Below are 13458 nucleotides of genomic sequence, written 5' to 3'. Positions count from 1 at the left end.
TCTGCCTTGTCTCTCATCTAAACATCACCTCAGAATCAGCTCAATTCTGGTAACAAACTCAGTGAAAGCAGCAAACCTCACTGAAGGATCCACTCCTGGGATCCAGCAGGAACCTTCCCATCAACCCAGCCAGGCTGTGTTGAGCTCACAGTGAGCAATCCCACAATATTTCCATTTTAGAGAGCAACAAACTACCTGGAAACCACATTTATCCACCAGTTCTGGCTTCCTTGTGGCATCACACCCCTTCCACCACCACCTGGAGCAGCGATCTACACCCGACCATGTCTAACAGCAGGACATAAAAGGCCTTTTTTACCTCCAAACCTCCAGGCAGCACTGAATTTACAGCCTGTAGCATACACAAATCAGGGTGGGAAGTGCCTGTGAGGATCTGAAATCACACCAAGCCTGACATTCAGCACAGCACGAGCCTGCTGGACACACAAATCACTGCCTGGAGAGCAGAGCAGCGAGGGGGAGATCTCCAGAATCAACAAGCAGAGGCTCAGGTGTGCAAACAGCAGTGGCAGAACCTGGTGGGACAGGGCAGGGAGCTGGCACTGCTCTGGGCTGTTGTGGTGGTTATTTCCTGGCATTCCAAGCAGGCATGGAGGGATTCAGCCAGGTGTCCTGCTGCTGGGACTGTCCCTGTGACACCTCCTCTGCTGAGCTCACTGCCAGGGGAAGGCAAAGCAAAGACAAGCAGAGATTTTCCCTGTTCAGGCAAACCAGGGAACAGAAGAAACACCAAGGAAAACAAAGCAGCTTCTTCTTTTTCATCCTGTATTTAAATTTTCAGGCTTCTAGGGTTTACGGGATGATCCTGACCCTGGCACAGGGGACAATCACACTGGTGTCAGCAAGGTCACCCACGGCAGCTCCAGGCAGTCCCTCCCCTTCCAGTTCTACAAACAAATTGTCCTGGGCCTCTTCTTGTCCCTGTCTCAAAATCCTGTGCCCAAGAGCACTGCCCCTCTTGCTGATGAAGCCGCCAACATCCCTGGGACACAGCGGGGGACCCCGCCAGGGGTGTGGGCAGAGGTGCCAGCCCAGAGGAGCATCCTGCACTCTGGGTTTCTGCAGGGAGCTTGCAGCAGCATTTCTGCAGCCTGAAAAGCACTCTGCCATCTCCAGGATGCTCCTACAGCTCCCTGAGCCATGGCCCAGTGATCCCCTCAGGGCCCAGGGTCCATTTCCCTGCTGAGCACCTGAGAGAGATTCAAACTTGGATTGATCCAAACCTCCAAGCGCAGCATTTTTATTCTGTGACACAAAGGGAAACAGGAGCCTGCAGTGCTCAGGACAGCTCAGCAGTGGCTGCATTACCCCTAAAAGTCTCCTTGGCTACAAAGGGAACTCTGGTGACCTCAGAGCCACAACAACTTGAGGGACAGGATCGTGTCTGTCCCAGCCCTCTCCACCACACTGTCCCCAGCTCGTGCTGCTACCCTTGACAGATTTAAGTGACTTTATGGGGCCACTGAGCAAAGCTGAGGCTTAGCCCTAAACAGCCAAGGGCTGAGTGATGGGGAAATCACAGAATCACAGAACCCTTGAGAGTGGAAAGGACCTTTGGGGTCAGTGAGTCCAGGAAATGTCTCACTGCACAAACACAGAGGGGATGAGAGCAGATCACCCCTCCTCCTCAGCAGCCCAGCACCAGTCCAGGGGATTGAGAGGACATTTCAGAGTTTAACATGCATCAGATCTCAACTGGCATAAGGAATAGCAGAGAACTGACCCTCAGAGCCCATGAGATTGCACTGGAGGAAGCAGTGATTGGAGGTCATTGCAGGGAATTGCGTCATTTAGAGGGAAAAACACACCAGGAAAGAAACTGTGACTGCAGTAAAATGATCCAGCCTGAGAAGTGTGAGTGTCAAACGTGCCCCATTCCTGCCTGGCACAGAGATACATCCAACTGCTCCCTTCCCAGCTTGTTCCACTGGTGAGCACACACAGTGGTAACCCCGAATGTCCCTTCCAGGATCTGCTGGGTCAGAGAAGGGAACACCCTGGGATCTGCAGGGAAGGCTGGAGGAGCTCAGAGGTGATGTGTGTGCACGTGGTGGGGTGAGAGACGTGTAGATCTCCCTTCACAAGAGCTCTGCTGCCAACTCTGCCCAACTCTGCAGCCTCAGAAGGGCCCAGCCCAGCCCCAGAGCATCCCTCAGGAACCTGTTTGACCGTGGATGCACTGAGGTCCCTGAGCCAGCCTGATGGACCAGCCCTGCTCTATTGCTGGCTAATGATTTTTGCCTTTTTCCTTTTCTGTATTCTCTGTATTTTTACACAAGTATTTGCAGCTCTGTAGCCTATTGTTGCATTCCTACTTAGTTTTCCCAGTGCTTTTCCCTACCTTTTCCCCAGGCAGAAAGACAAAACACATTCCAAATCCCATATCCCATCTTGGTTCTCCCTGGGAACCAAGGCCAAAAGAAGCTCTTTGAGACCCATTTTCATCAATAAAGTTCAGTTCCATCTGAGGGGGGAGGATTTAGAGGGGGCTCAAACTGTGGGGAGATTGCATCACCACTTGTGCTCCTAAATTGGTGATTTTGTCAATTATGGTATTTTGTTAAACTTTCAAAAACTGTGTTCACCCCATGGGGGAGGGGCTTTTGTGGACATTTTCCATATTAGCCCCTGGAGGCCTCCAATAAAGACCAGCATTTCTATCACCTCCTGTACTACCGTTATCTGGAATGTGTGTTTCATTTATAGGATCCCGGGAATGCCAGGAGGAGCCAGCACACCCCAGCTGAAAGCTGGCCCCTAAAATACTGCCCTGCAGGCAGCTGGGAGCACCTCGTGCACAGCAAACCCAGGGGATTTGGGTGAGAGATGCAGGAAGAGGGCACAGGACCAGGATCTTTAATGGAAAACTCTTCCCTGCCAGCCCAGGGAGGTGAGATGCCTTGGAGTGCTACCTAGAACAGAGGCTAGACCAGATAAAGACAATAAAAGTATTTATTAAAGGCCTTCAATAGCTCCACCTTGGGCAGCCAAAGCCTCCCAGAGGCTGCACCCAAGCTGGATGATGGTCACGAGTTTTTCAGACAGATATAAGTTCAGTTCATTTACATATCTGGGGTTAATTCTCCAAGCTTCAGGTAATGAAGTGATTCACCCCCAGTTTGCTCCCCCCAATTCACTTTTGTTTGTACTTTTTGGGGCCTGAGGCAGTAAGGTGTCCTTGGGTTTCAGGCCTGGAGGAATTGCTTTGTCTGACCAAAATGTGGAGACAATTCACGAACACTTTATATGGAGTTAGAGTTAGGCACTAATGCAGCACAGGGGTTGAAAAACATAAAGGCTAAAATTTTATGGCATCAGGTGAGAGGGACTTTCTGATGAGGAGACTGTGGGAGCTGATTTGTCTGGAGAAGAGAGGACTGAGAGGGGATCCCACCAATCCATAAAATACCTCCAAGGGGTGTCACAGGATGGTGGCAGAGGTTTTGCAGTGGCAGGATGAGAAGCAATGGCCATAAACTAAAACACAGCAAGTTCCACCTCAACACTGTGGAAACCCAGGGCACCGGGAATATTTCTCTGTCTGCTCTGGGGTGTCCTGATCCCCAGGGGAGCACTGACTTTGACCCTCATTCATGGAGAAAGCTTCCTAGTAAACTAGGAAACCACAAAAGTGTGAAATAGATTGTAGAGATTGTAGAGAGTAGTGGAGTATGTCACATGGGTGAGAAATTTAGGTTTTAGGATTTTCGGTATGTTATAGATGGGTTCAAGATGGAGGATATAGGGTGTCGTCTCGAGTTCCTTTCTTCTTTCTTCTTCTTCCTCTTTCTTCTTGGGTTTAGGTGGTGTCTTGTAATTGGGTAGAAAAATCGCATTGCGGGTCTTTAGGGGTCAGTTATTGGGTCAGAAAGGAAAATAATCTAGGTGTCACTTCTTAATTGGGTAGCTTAGTTTTTGATTAGACTTAAAAGGCCTTGTAACAAGAGATTGTTGGCCATGTTTGTGCTGTTTTTCCTGCACGCAGTGTCTGGTGCAGACAGTGTGCTGAAGTTTTGATAAGACAACAATAAACAGAGGCTGAAGACCGAAAAAGTCCAATGCGTCTCTGGTTCCTGACACAGAACTGCTCCTGGAGGGGCTCCCCTGCCAGAGGAGCCCCCAGGGAGTTGCCCAACTTGGGGCCAGCAAACTCACAAACATGAGGAAGGAATTCTTTCCCTGAGGGTGGCAGAGCTCTGGAACAGCTGCCCAGGGATGAGGTGGAGTCTCCCTCTTTGGAGACATCCCAAACCCACCTGGACACGTTCCTGGTCACCTGCCACCCTCTCTGGGATCACTCTCACCTTCAAGCCAGTGCTCTCTGCCTCGGAGCCCTTGTCCACACCCGTGATGTAGATGCCCAGGGAATACTCTGCCCCTCCTCGGATCATGAGGCCCAGGGATTTCCCTTCATTCAGGACCAGATTCACCTGCAGAGGAATAGGAAGAGACATTTATGTGGTGTCCAAGTGCTGCCTGAAACAGAGGTGGGCCACAGCCACAGAGCCATGCCCTGGGTTGGACAGCAGCTCCTGTGGGATTGAGGAGGCAGTGGGAACCAGGAGGAAAAGCTCTGGAGGCTGAGAGGTTCAACCACATGAGGGGCAGCACATGTGGGTGGATTTTCAGCCACAGATCAGCTGATCCACAGCAGTTTTCCACTCTCTCCTTTTACAGGTGCATCCCTGGGGTAGAGACCTGAGAACAACCCCCAAAACCCCACAAGCACCAGTGGGGTGGTGCCAGCCAGCACTGGCTGTGAATTCCCCCTCTGGCATCGCTGTCCTGAGCAACCAGAGCCATGATCCCTCTCCACCCAGGCCGGAATGTGCCCAGCTCCAGCCCTCTGCCCTTCCCTGTGCAGAGCTGACTGTGCAGGGCCACTCCAGGCACTCCTCACAGGGATAATCATGTGCCTGATTATCTCCAATTAACAACTCCAGGACAAACTTTCCATAGATCCAGCACATATTGCAGAAGCCATTTCCAATTTTCCACAGCCTGCCAGGCAGAACCTGGACAAATGTTCTCCCCACCAAATGATGATTTGCAAACCCAGCTTCCCCCTGCCTTCTTCCACCCTCTCCTCCCCACAGGACCTGACAATATTTGGGTGTTCAGGTGGGAATTTGGAGTGCATGAGCAATCCTGTGCTCAGCTCCCTCGAGGACTCTCCATTTAAACTGGCCTTTGTTCACTTGCTGCATGACACTTTTTAAATGAATAACTCCAGGGTTATTTTTTTGCTTTGCTCCCAAGTTTTGAGTCACTTCTGGAGAAAAGCAGACAGCAGGAATAAAAACAAATGAGAAAAGCCAAAATGTGTTTCACACTGATAGAAACAACCAGAAACAAGCTGTTTGTAAAGGGCTTTTATATTTAAACCCCTTCGCTGCAGTCAAACCAAAATCATGCACATTTACCTGGACGGAAAAATAATTCCCAGCTTCAAGTCAGTAATTAATCCATCTTTCTAGAGGACATGGCATCACAGAGGGAACTCAGGCCACCCTTAGAGGGGCTGGTATTGAAAACCCATTTTCTGTGTCGGTGATAGAAACACAGAAATCAGCGGCAGGACACAAATCCACCTAAGGCTCCACATTTTGGATTTAGAGAAATGGATGCAAAGCTGGAATAAGAACTGTAAAACACCAACTACCTGTACCAGCATCCTTCTCTGAAAAACCCGGTGTTCCCTGGGTTTGCTTTCCCTGCTTTAAAGGGCAGAAAGTGCTGGAAACAATTTTGGCATTGAAGGATTATAAAGGAATTATAGAGACCTTCATGCTTCAGGCTGGAGAGACGAGCTGGGCACTGAACCCCCCCAGAGGAGCAGCTGCCTGTCACATCCAAGGGCACTTTGGTTTTCTCTTCACAGGGAAACCTTGCTCTGGACCACAGAACACTTGGCTGAGTGTTTTTGAAAATGAGGAAAATATTCAATTTTTCTGAAGTGCTGTTATCTCCCAATCTGTCTGATGGTGTTTAGGATTTCCCTGCTGTAAGCTTTTCACCCCACTGTGGCTGTGCCTCTCAAAAAATCCCCCAGTTTGGGGAGAAAAAAATACAAGTAGGAGAACTGCAGCAAGGTGCCTGGAATCACAGATCACGTCAGAATGGACTGGGAATGGCAAAATTCCCTCTGTAAGTCCCTGAATGACATTTATATGTGCTGGGGTTAGCTCCAGGAGGGGCAGCTCTGCGCACAGACATTTCCATTTCCCTTTAACACTATCCTGGTAAGCTGAGAAGCTGCTCCCCCCACCTGGGGAGAGCGTCAGATGGAGTAAGAGATACCCCCAGAGATGTCCCTCTGCTCATGAGGTGCTGCCACGTGAGCTGCTCTGTTTTGTCTGACCAAAACGTGGAGACAATTCACGAACACTTTATATGGAGTTAGAGTTAGGCACTAATGCAGCACAGGGGTTGAAAAACATAAAGGCTAAAATCTTATGGCATCAAGTGAGAGGGACTTTCTGATGAGGAGACTGTGGGAGCTGATTTGTCTGGAGAAGAGAGGACTGAGAGGGGATCCCACCAATCCATAAAATACCTCCAAGGGGTGTCACAGGATGTCTGCACTTCCAGAGGCAGGAAAGGCCTACAGAAATCTGGAGCCACAAAAACCAGCAAACCCAAGCTGTGTGTGCAAACCTGCAAAATGCATCGCTGCTGGCAGCCCACAAAGTTGGGTTGCTCAGGGCTTAATTGCATCTCTTAATCAGCTAATAGCTGCAGGTCCCTGAATGAACCCTGCAGCAGGAGCTGCCGGGAACAGCGTGGCAGAGAGCAGGGAGCAGCAGGGAACAGCAGGGAACAGCAGGGAACAGCCAGCTCAGGGACACACTGCAGATTTCGGGAATGGCTGGGGAAGGGACAGACTGCTGGGCTCAGTGGGGTCAGCCTGGGGAGGGAAGGTGAGGCCTCTTTGGGGCTACCTAAAAGCAGAGACCAGACAAAATTAAGGGAATAAAAAGCAGGAATAATTATTGAAGGGCCTTCAGGTACATCTAGGGCAGACAAAGACCCCCAGGGGCTACACCCAAAATGGACAATGGGTCACGGGTTTTCACACTTTTATAAGTTTGGTCCATTTGCATATTGGGGGTTCATCTGCCAATTCCAGCTTCAGGTCATGAAGTCATTTACCCCAAGTTTGCTCCCCCCACAACTCACTTTTGTTTCCATCTCTCAGGGCCTGAGGCAGTGAGGTGTCCTTGATTGCCAGGCCTGGAGAGGAATTGTTGTGTCTGCCCAAAATGGGGAAGCAGCAGCTCACACTGGGTGTGGAGTTTAGAGTTATACACTAAAGAACTGCAGGGTTACAAATATATGAAAAATAGGAAAGCTCAAATCCCAAGGGATCAAAGGAGCAATGGAGGGACAGGCTGATTGCCAGGATGAAGCAAAGGCTGGGTCACTCCATGCCAAGGGCTCGGGGACCACAGGGGACACTTTGCACTCTCCTTCCCAAGGGTTTCTGTCTCCAGTGATGGGCACAGTCAGGGGTGGTGACAGGAGGGGTGGCCCTGCCATGCTGGCTGTCCCATTGTCACACTCCTGCCAGCCTGGCCCCACAGCCCACACACAGCTCTGGGGTGACACTGAAGCACAAGCCCAGCTGTGTCCAAGGAGGGAGCTAAACCTGTGCCCAGGCTGATGTTCCCAGTGGCTCCCAGTGGCGATCCAGGGCCCCTCTGGGAACCCACCCTCAACACAGCATTCCCTGGGCCAAGCCCTTCTGCTTGGGCTCTTCCACTCATGCTGGCACGTGTGTGATCAATACTCCAGTGCCAAGGCTTGGCCCAAAGAGGGCTTTTTTGGTGCCCCTTCCACTTCATGCTTCTACTCTCCCCCCTGGCTGAAGCTCCCTCAGGATGAGAAGCTGTGAAACCCCTCAGGGAGAGCTGGGATCACTCTGAGCTCCTAAATCCAGGCTGTCCTGACACCATCCTAAACCAGACAGCAAACAAGGGCAGCTGTTCTGTGGGGGAAACTGAGGACATCCCAGATAATAGAATGGTTTGGGTTGGAAAGGACCTTAAAGCTCAGCCAGTGCCACCCCTGCCATGGGCAGGGACACTTCCACTGTGCCAGGCTGCTCCAAGCCCTGTCCAACCTGGCCTTGGGCACTGCCAGGGATCCAGGGGCAGCCACAGCTGCTCTGGGCACCTGTGCCAGGGCTGCCCACCCTCCCAGGGAAGGATTTCTCCCCAGTATCCCATCTAATTCTATCATCCTTCAGCTTAAAGCTGTTCCCTGTGTCCTGTCATTCCATGTCCTTGTCCCCAGTCCCTCTCCAGCTCTCCTGGAGCCCCATCAGGTCCTGGAGGCACAGGAACACCCAGGCAAGGCCATCCCCCACACCTTGCCAGGCATTCTCACAGCACGTCACTGCCCAGTGCCACCTCCTTCCCTGTGCCATCCCCAGGCTGTGCCCAGCCCCAGGCGACTCCTGCGTGCATCACACAGAACCATTCGAAGTCCAAGGTCACAGTTTTAATTTCTGTTTCAATGCTGAAACATCTGCCATCTCCTGTAGCAGGAAATGAAGGGAAAAACAAAAATGCCATCGTCAGTGAGGCACTTGCTCCGAGCTGATTCCTGCACAGGATTTCTTCTGCCTGGCTTTATAGAATTACTTGTTGACAGATTCAATTTTGCCATTAGAGAAAGGCCTCTCAGACAGGAATTAGCCTGCCCCAGTACGGCTCAGCACGCAGCTGTGTGGCTGAGGAGGTTCAGCCATGCTGGCAGATATTTCCAGGCCGTTACTGCTGCCACACAACACAAAGAATGCCTCGAGAGGCTGGCAGGGCTCATCCTCCTCCTGCTTCCCAAGGAAACCCCACAGTTTGTGTCTAGACATCCTGCACACAGCAACTTGGGGAGGCAGAGCTGGCTCACAGCCTTTAACTGAGTCCTGGGGGTAGCTGGGGGGGTGCCAGGGCCACCAGAGCTGTCCCAGTGTCACCCCCTGCCCAGGCAGCTCCCTAAGGCCACGCCAGGACTGGGGCTGCCACCCAGCATCCAGCACTGGGGACAGGGAGCGGCTCCCAGGGCTGGGAGGTGACACAGAGCACAGGGACAGTGACAAACCAGGTCCTGGCCCATCCCAGCCCAGCCCAGCTCCTGCTGAGCCCAGTGCTGCTCCCACGGGGCAGGGCTTGGCTCACACACCAGCTGCCACTTTTGGGGCTGCTTCTTCTTCAAGTGATGCCTCAGGTTTGAGCTTTTCTATTTTCAGATTCTGAGCTGCTTTAGTCTGTGGGTCTGGGCTTCACATGAGGGGATGGTGAGCTCTCTGCACAGAGCAGGGAGACAAAACAATTCCTTCTCCAGCTGGGCACCAAGAACAAATGATCCAGATCTCAGGCCCAGGAGCACAAACAATGTGGGTGAAGAGAGAAAAACAAGCAGGATGGGACTGCATGGGCTAAAGCTGGAACTGGACAATGAACTGCAATGTGCAAATGGAGCAGAGCTGATCACAGTGAGAGCCCCCGGGAGCGCTCGTGCATTTTGGGACCATTTGGGTTCATCTTGGGTGCAGCCCTGGCTGGGCTCTTGTGCTGCCCAAGGTGGATCCACGGAGGCCTTTGAATAAATCCCTGCTTTGTTCTTTAGCTCTGTGCAGCCTCTGCTCCAGGGCAGCCCTCACACAGCATCAAAAGTGCCTGAAATAACCAAGAGGTGGAACTGCTGCCCTGAGGGTGGGCTGGGGTGTGACACAAAGGGCATTTTTGGGTAACTCTGCTGGGACAGAGCTACAGAAGGCCCGAGGCAGAAGGGTGACTCCTGGAAACGTTGAAGGGCAGGCTGGATGTGGCTCAGGACAGCCTGATGTAGCTGAAGATGCCCCTGCTCACTGCAGGGGGTTGGATTAGATGGGATTTAAAGGTCCTGTCCAACCCAAATCATTGCCTGCCTTTATTCCCCAGGACACTGGTGCACCAGGGGCTCCCATCCCCTATTCCAGTCCCACAGGGAACTAAACCAGCCCCCCACGAGCGTGGATACCCTTCAAGCTGTAAACAAAATCAAACCCCAGCAAGGTCAGAGCAAGCAAACAGCGAGAGACGTGGGGAGCAGGATCATTCACACTGCAAATGTCATTACAGACTAATAGAGAGAAATCCTTCCTTCCCTCTCCTGCATCTCTTATCCTTCATGCTCAAGTAGTCACCAGCAGTGTCTCAAACATTCAAGCCACGCAATATTAGCACAGATATTTTATTTTTTTTAAATAATAATTACTGCTACTTTTGGCTCCAGAACTGCCTGAAGCTGAGGAGATGTTCACACTCTCTTTATTTTTTTTTCCTTCTGCTTCTCCAAAAGCTTGCAAGAATAAGCAGCTCCCCTGGCAATAAGCACATTAAGGCCCCAATTCAGCTGATGGAATGGTGCTTCTCAGAGAACTCACAGCCCAGCACTGCCAGAGTGCTTTGCACACTTCATCTTCCTCCCAGCTCAGCAGCACCACTGAGTTTTCGCTGTCTGAAGGTTTCCAAAGTGCTTTTAATGAAATAAGCTGTCAATCCCAGAAGTCCATCAATGACAATTCATGGCACAAACAGCTCTTGCTGCTGCTGTGACAAGTCCAGAGGACTCTAAGCCTGGACAGGCAATAAAAATCCAAGTGTTCTGGAGCAGAAGGTGAGCACAGGAAGCAGGTCCCAGCTTTCCAGCAGGCTGTGACATCCTGGGATGGGGCTGCTGTTCTGTCTGGTCTGGCTCCAGCAACATTTCCCAGAGCTTTGCACTATTGCAAACCCTTCCTTTCACACTTCCTGACCACTGGGGACTCCCCCTGTGGGCACAGGGCTCTGATGAGACACTGCATTCACCTATTACAGCTCCAGGAAAATGCTAAATTTGGGAGATACGGCACCTGCCCCACACAGCACAGCCATGGAAAACAAGGATCTGCAACACCTTGCACCATCACAGGCTGAAGCTGCCAGCAGCTCCTTCAGCCCAACATTCCCTTCACCCTCAGCTCACCCAGAACAGCCCCTGACCCGAGCTCAGGGCAGGCTGGATTCTGCCTGGAAGGGGATGGGGAGAGCCAAGCCAGCTGCCAAATCCCAATCTCCAAATCCCTTTGGTGGGGATTCTTCCACAGCTGGAAGTGGAGGAATCCCAGTGTCCACAGGAACACGTGGCTAAGGCCCCAGGCTGGGAACGCTGCCTCTGGAGCTGCACCACACTGCCCAAAGGTCACACCCGAGGTCAGACAGAGCCCACCCACCCTGTCCCACACCTCATCCCACCAGGATGATCCCACAGATCCCTGGATGGGTCAGTTACACCGTCACACACCTCACTGCTGCTTTCCATTTCATGCCTTTGGATAAGAAATCCTTCAGCCTCGGGATAACCAACGCCTTAAACTCAGTGACAAACTCATCCTTCCAGGCATGCAGATGTGCTGGAGGAAGAGACAGCCAGGCAGGGATATTCCAGTGCCTGAAGAATGCCAGATGCCTCCAGCAGCCTCGAATTGAACCTTGGGAAGGCTGGGAATGTCCCTTTGGCTCCAGAGGTGTTGCAGCTGAGCTGTGGCAGTGGATTTGCTGGCTGGGTTACATCATTCCAGCCTCCTGCTGCAGGGCTGGAGCTGCTCTGCTCTGCTTCCCTGTTGCCCTGATTTTAAAAGTGTTAAGTTTTCTTTTATAGTTCTTTTGAAAGTTTTAAAGTTCTCATAAAACTTCTTCAGCCTTCTGATAATGTTTGCATATTTGAGAGTCAGAGTTCCCACACAATTTCATGTAGAAATAGAATAATTTACATATTTCTGTCTGGGTGGAGAGAAATGATTGATTGATCTTTGGACCAGTGTGGTTGGAGAGGTGGTAATTCCATCCTCCAATCCATGGTCACCTTTGGAATTCTATAAATACCAGATGTTTGAATAAAACTGGGTCTTTTTCTCTTTTGAACTTCCCAAGCTTCTGTGTAGTCATTTCATGTCCTATAGCAACACTTCCCCAAAGCCTGGTTGAAAGCTTTGCCACATTCATTCCAGGACATTCAGATGGATTAGAAATAGGAGAGAGTGGGATTAAAAAAAAAATAACCAACTCATTCTGCTCTCAGAATGTAAAACCACCCACAAATCAAACAGTGCCTGTCAGTTCTGATTGACTGGGCTGAATGAACCAGGGATGTGCTGCATTTATTTGCATTTCTGTGAACAGAATAACCCCACTTTCAGCAGTTAATTATTTATCTGTAGCTACCTATAAATCTACACATACAAATACAAAGGGGGGAAACTGGAGGCAGGTTGTTCCCCTGTTCTGGGACACGTTTTCACCCCTCCATGGTGCTCAGTAATTCAGGCCACAGCAGCTCAGCTCATCCATGCCCTGCAGCCTGTGTGCAGAAAATGTCCCACTGTGGTAAGCACATTTCTTTCTCTCTCGAGATTTTTTCACAGAGCAGCACAGAGGAAAGAAAGAGAAAACAATTTCTATTTCTGCTCCTTGTTTTTCCCATGTACAATGTGTTTGGAGAATTGTTTACCTGGGGTGATTGCTTGGTTGGATTCTGGTGAGGACTTTTTGAGCTGATGGCCAATCCAACCCACCTGAGTCTGGACTCTCAGAGAGGGACATGAGTTGTGAGTTAGATATGGTAGTTAGGACAAGTAAGTTTGTAACTTTAATACCTCCTTTAAATAACATATTAATGTATTATTGCATAGTTATAATAAAGAAATCATTCAGCCTTCTGAACTGGGGTCAGACATCAGCATTTCTTCCCACCGGGTTCACCTGCATTTACCATGTCCAACCAAATAAGCCCTGCCCAGCACAGCCAGGGCAGGCTCTGCTCGCTGCCAGAGCCTTGGATCAGGGGAATTGCTCCCACCACCAGCTGGCACAGCAAGGCACCCCTGGACACGGAGGTGTCTGGGCAGCCTCGAGCATTTCAGAGTGCTAGCAGCAGTAATTTTCTCTTTTTCTGCTCTTACAGACGGGAAATCAGGAGTGGAGGCTACTGCAAATGCAAGCCAAGCCTTGTGCACTTAAAGCAGTGACCAACGTCCCTGCTGGCATGTCACCAGGGAGTGGGGCCAGGAGGAGGTTGAACACTCCTTCTCCATCACTGAGAGCTTCAAAGATTTCCTGCAGTTGTCATGGATTGTTCCCGGGTTAACAGAGGGGCCTCAGGCCCCTGTCCTGGGCTCAGAGTGTGATACCTGCTGGAGAGATCCAGAGCAGGCACCAGGGGGATCAGAGGGATGGAGCAGCTCTGCTGGGAGGGAAGGCTGGCACAGCTGGGATTGTTCACCTGGAGGGGAGAAGCTTTGGGGTGAGCTCAGTGTAGCCTTGCAGAGCCTGAAGGGGCCAACAGGAAAGAGGGAGAGAAACTGTCCAAGGGCCTGGAGGGACAGGACACAGGGACTGGCTTTAAGCTGACAGA

General features: G+C 51.0%; 1 protein-coding gene and 1 long non-coding RNA gene across 5 annotated transcripts in view; one reads left to right on the top strand and one right to left on the bottom strand.

Moving 5' to 3' along the window:
* LOC137486319 (uncharacterized) overlaps positions 1-13458 on the top strand; it is a 125336-nt gene that overhangs the window by 92557 nt on the left and 19321 nt on the right. The window lies entirely within an intron of this gene.
* Positions 1-13458, bottom strand: part of WHRN (whirlin) — a 52530-nt gene that overhangs the window by 21220 nt on the left and 17852 nt on the right. For 3 of the 4 annotated variants that reach the window (XM_068211502.1, XM_068211499.1, XM_068211500.1), the window contains exon 3: positions 4326-4451. The exons of the other annotated variant lie outside the window; for it this stretch is intronic. In XM_068211502.1, coding sequence (XP_068067603.1) covers positions 4326-4451 — 126 coding nt within the window. The remainder of the gene's footprint in view (positions 1-4325; positions 4452-13458) is intronic. 4 annotated transcript variants of the gene reach the window in all.

This window comes from Anomalospiza imberbis, chromosome 21 (genome assembly GCF_031753505.1).
Source record: "Anomalospiza imberbis isolate Cuckoo-Finch-1a 21T00152 chromosome 21, ASM3175350v1, whole genome shotgun sequence".
Lineage (NCBI taxonomy): Eukaryota > Metazoa > Chordata > Aves > Passeriformes > Viduidae > Anomalospiza > Anomalospiza imberbis.
The sequence above is the reverse complement of the archived record's forward strand: the minus strand, read 5'-3'. Positions and strand labels throughout refer to the sequence as shown.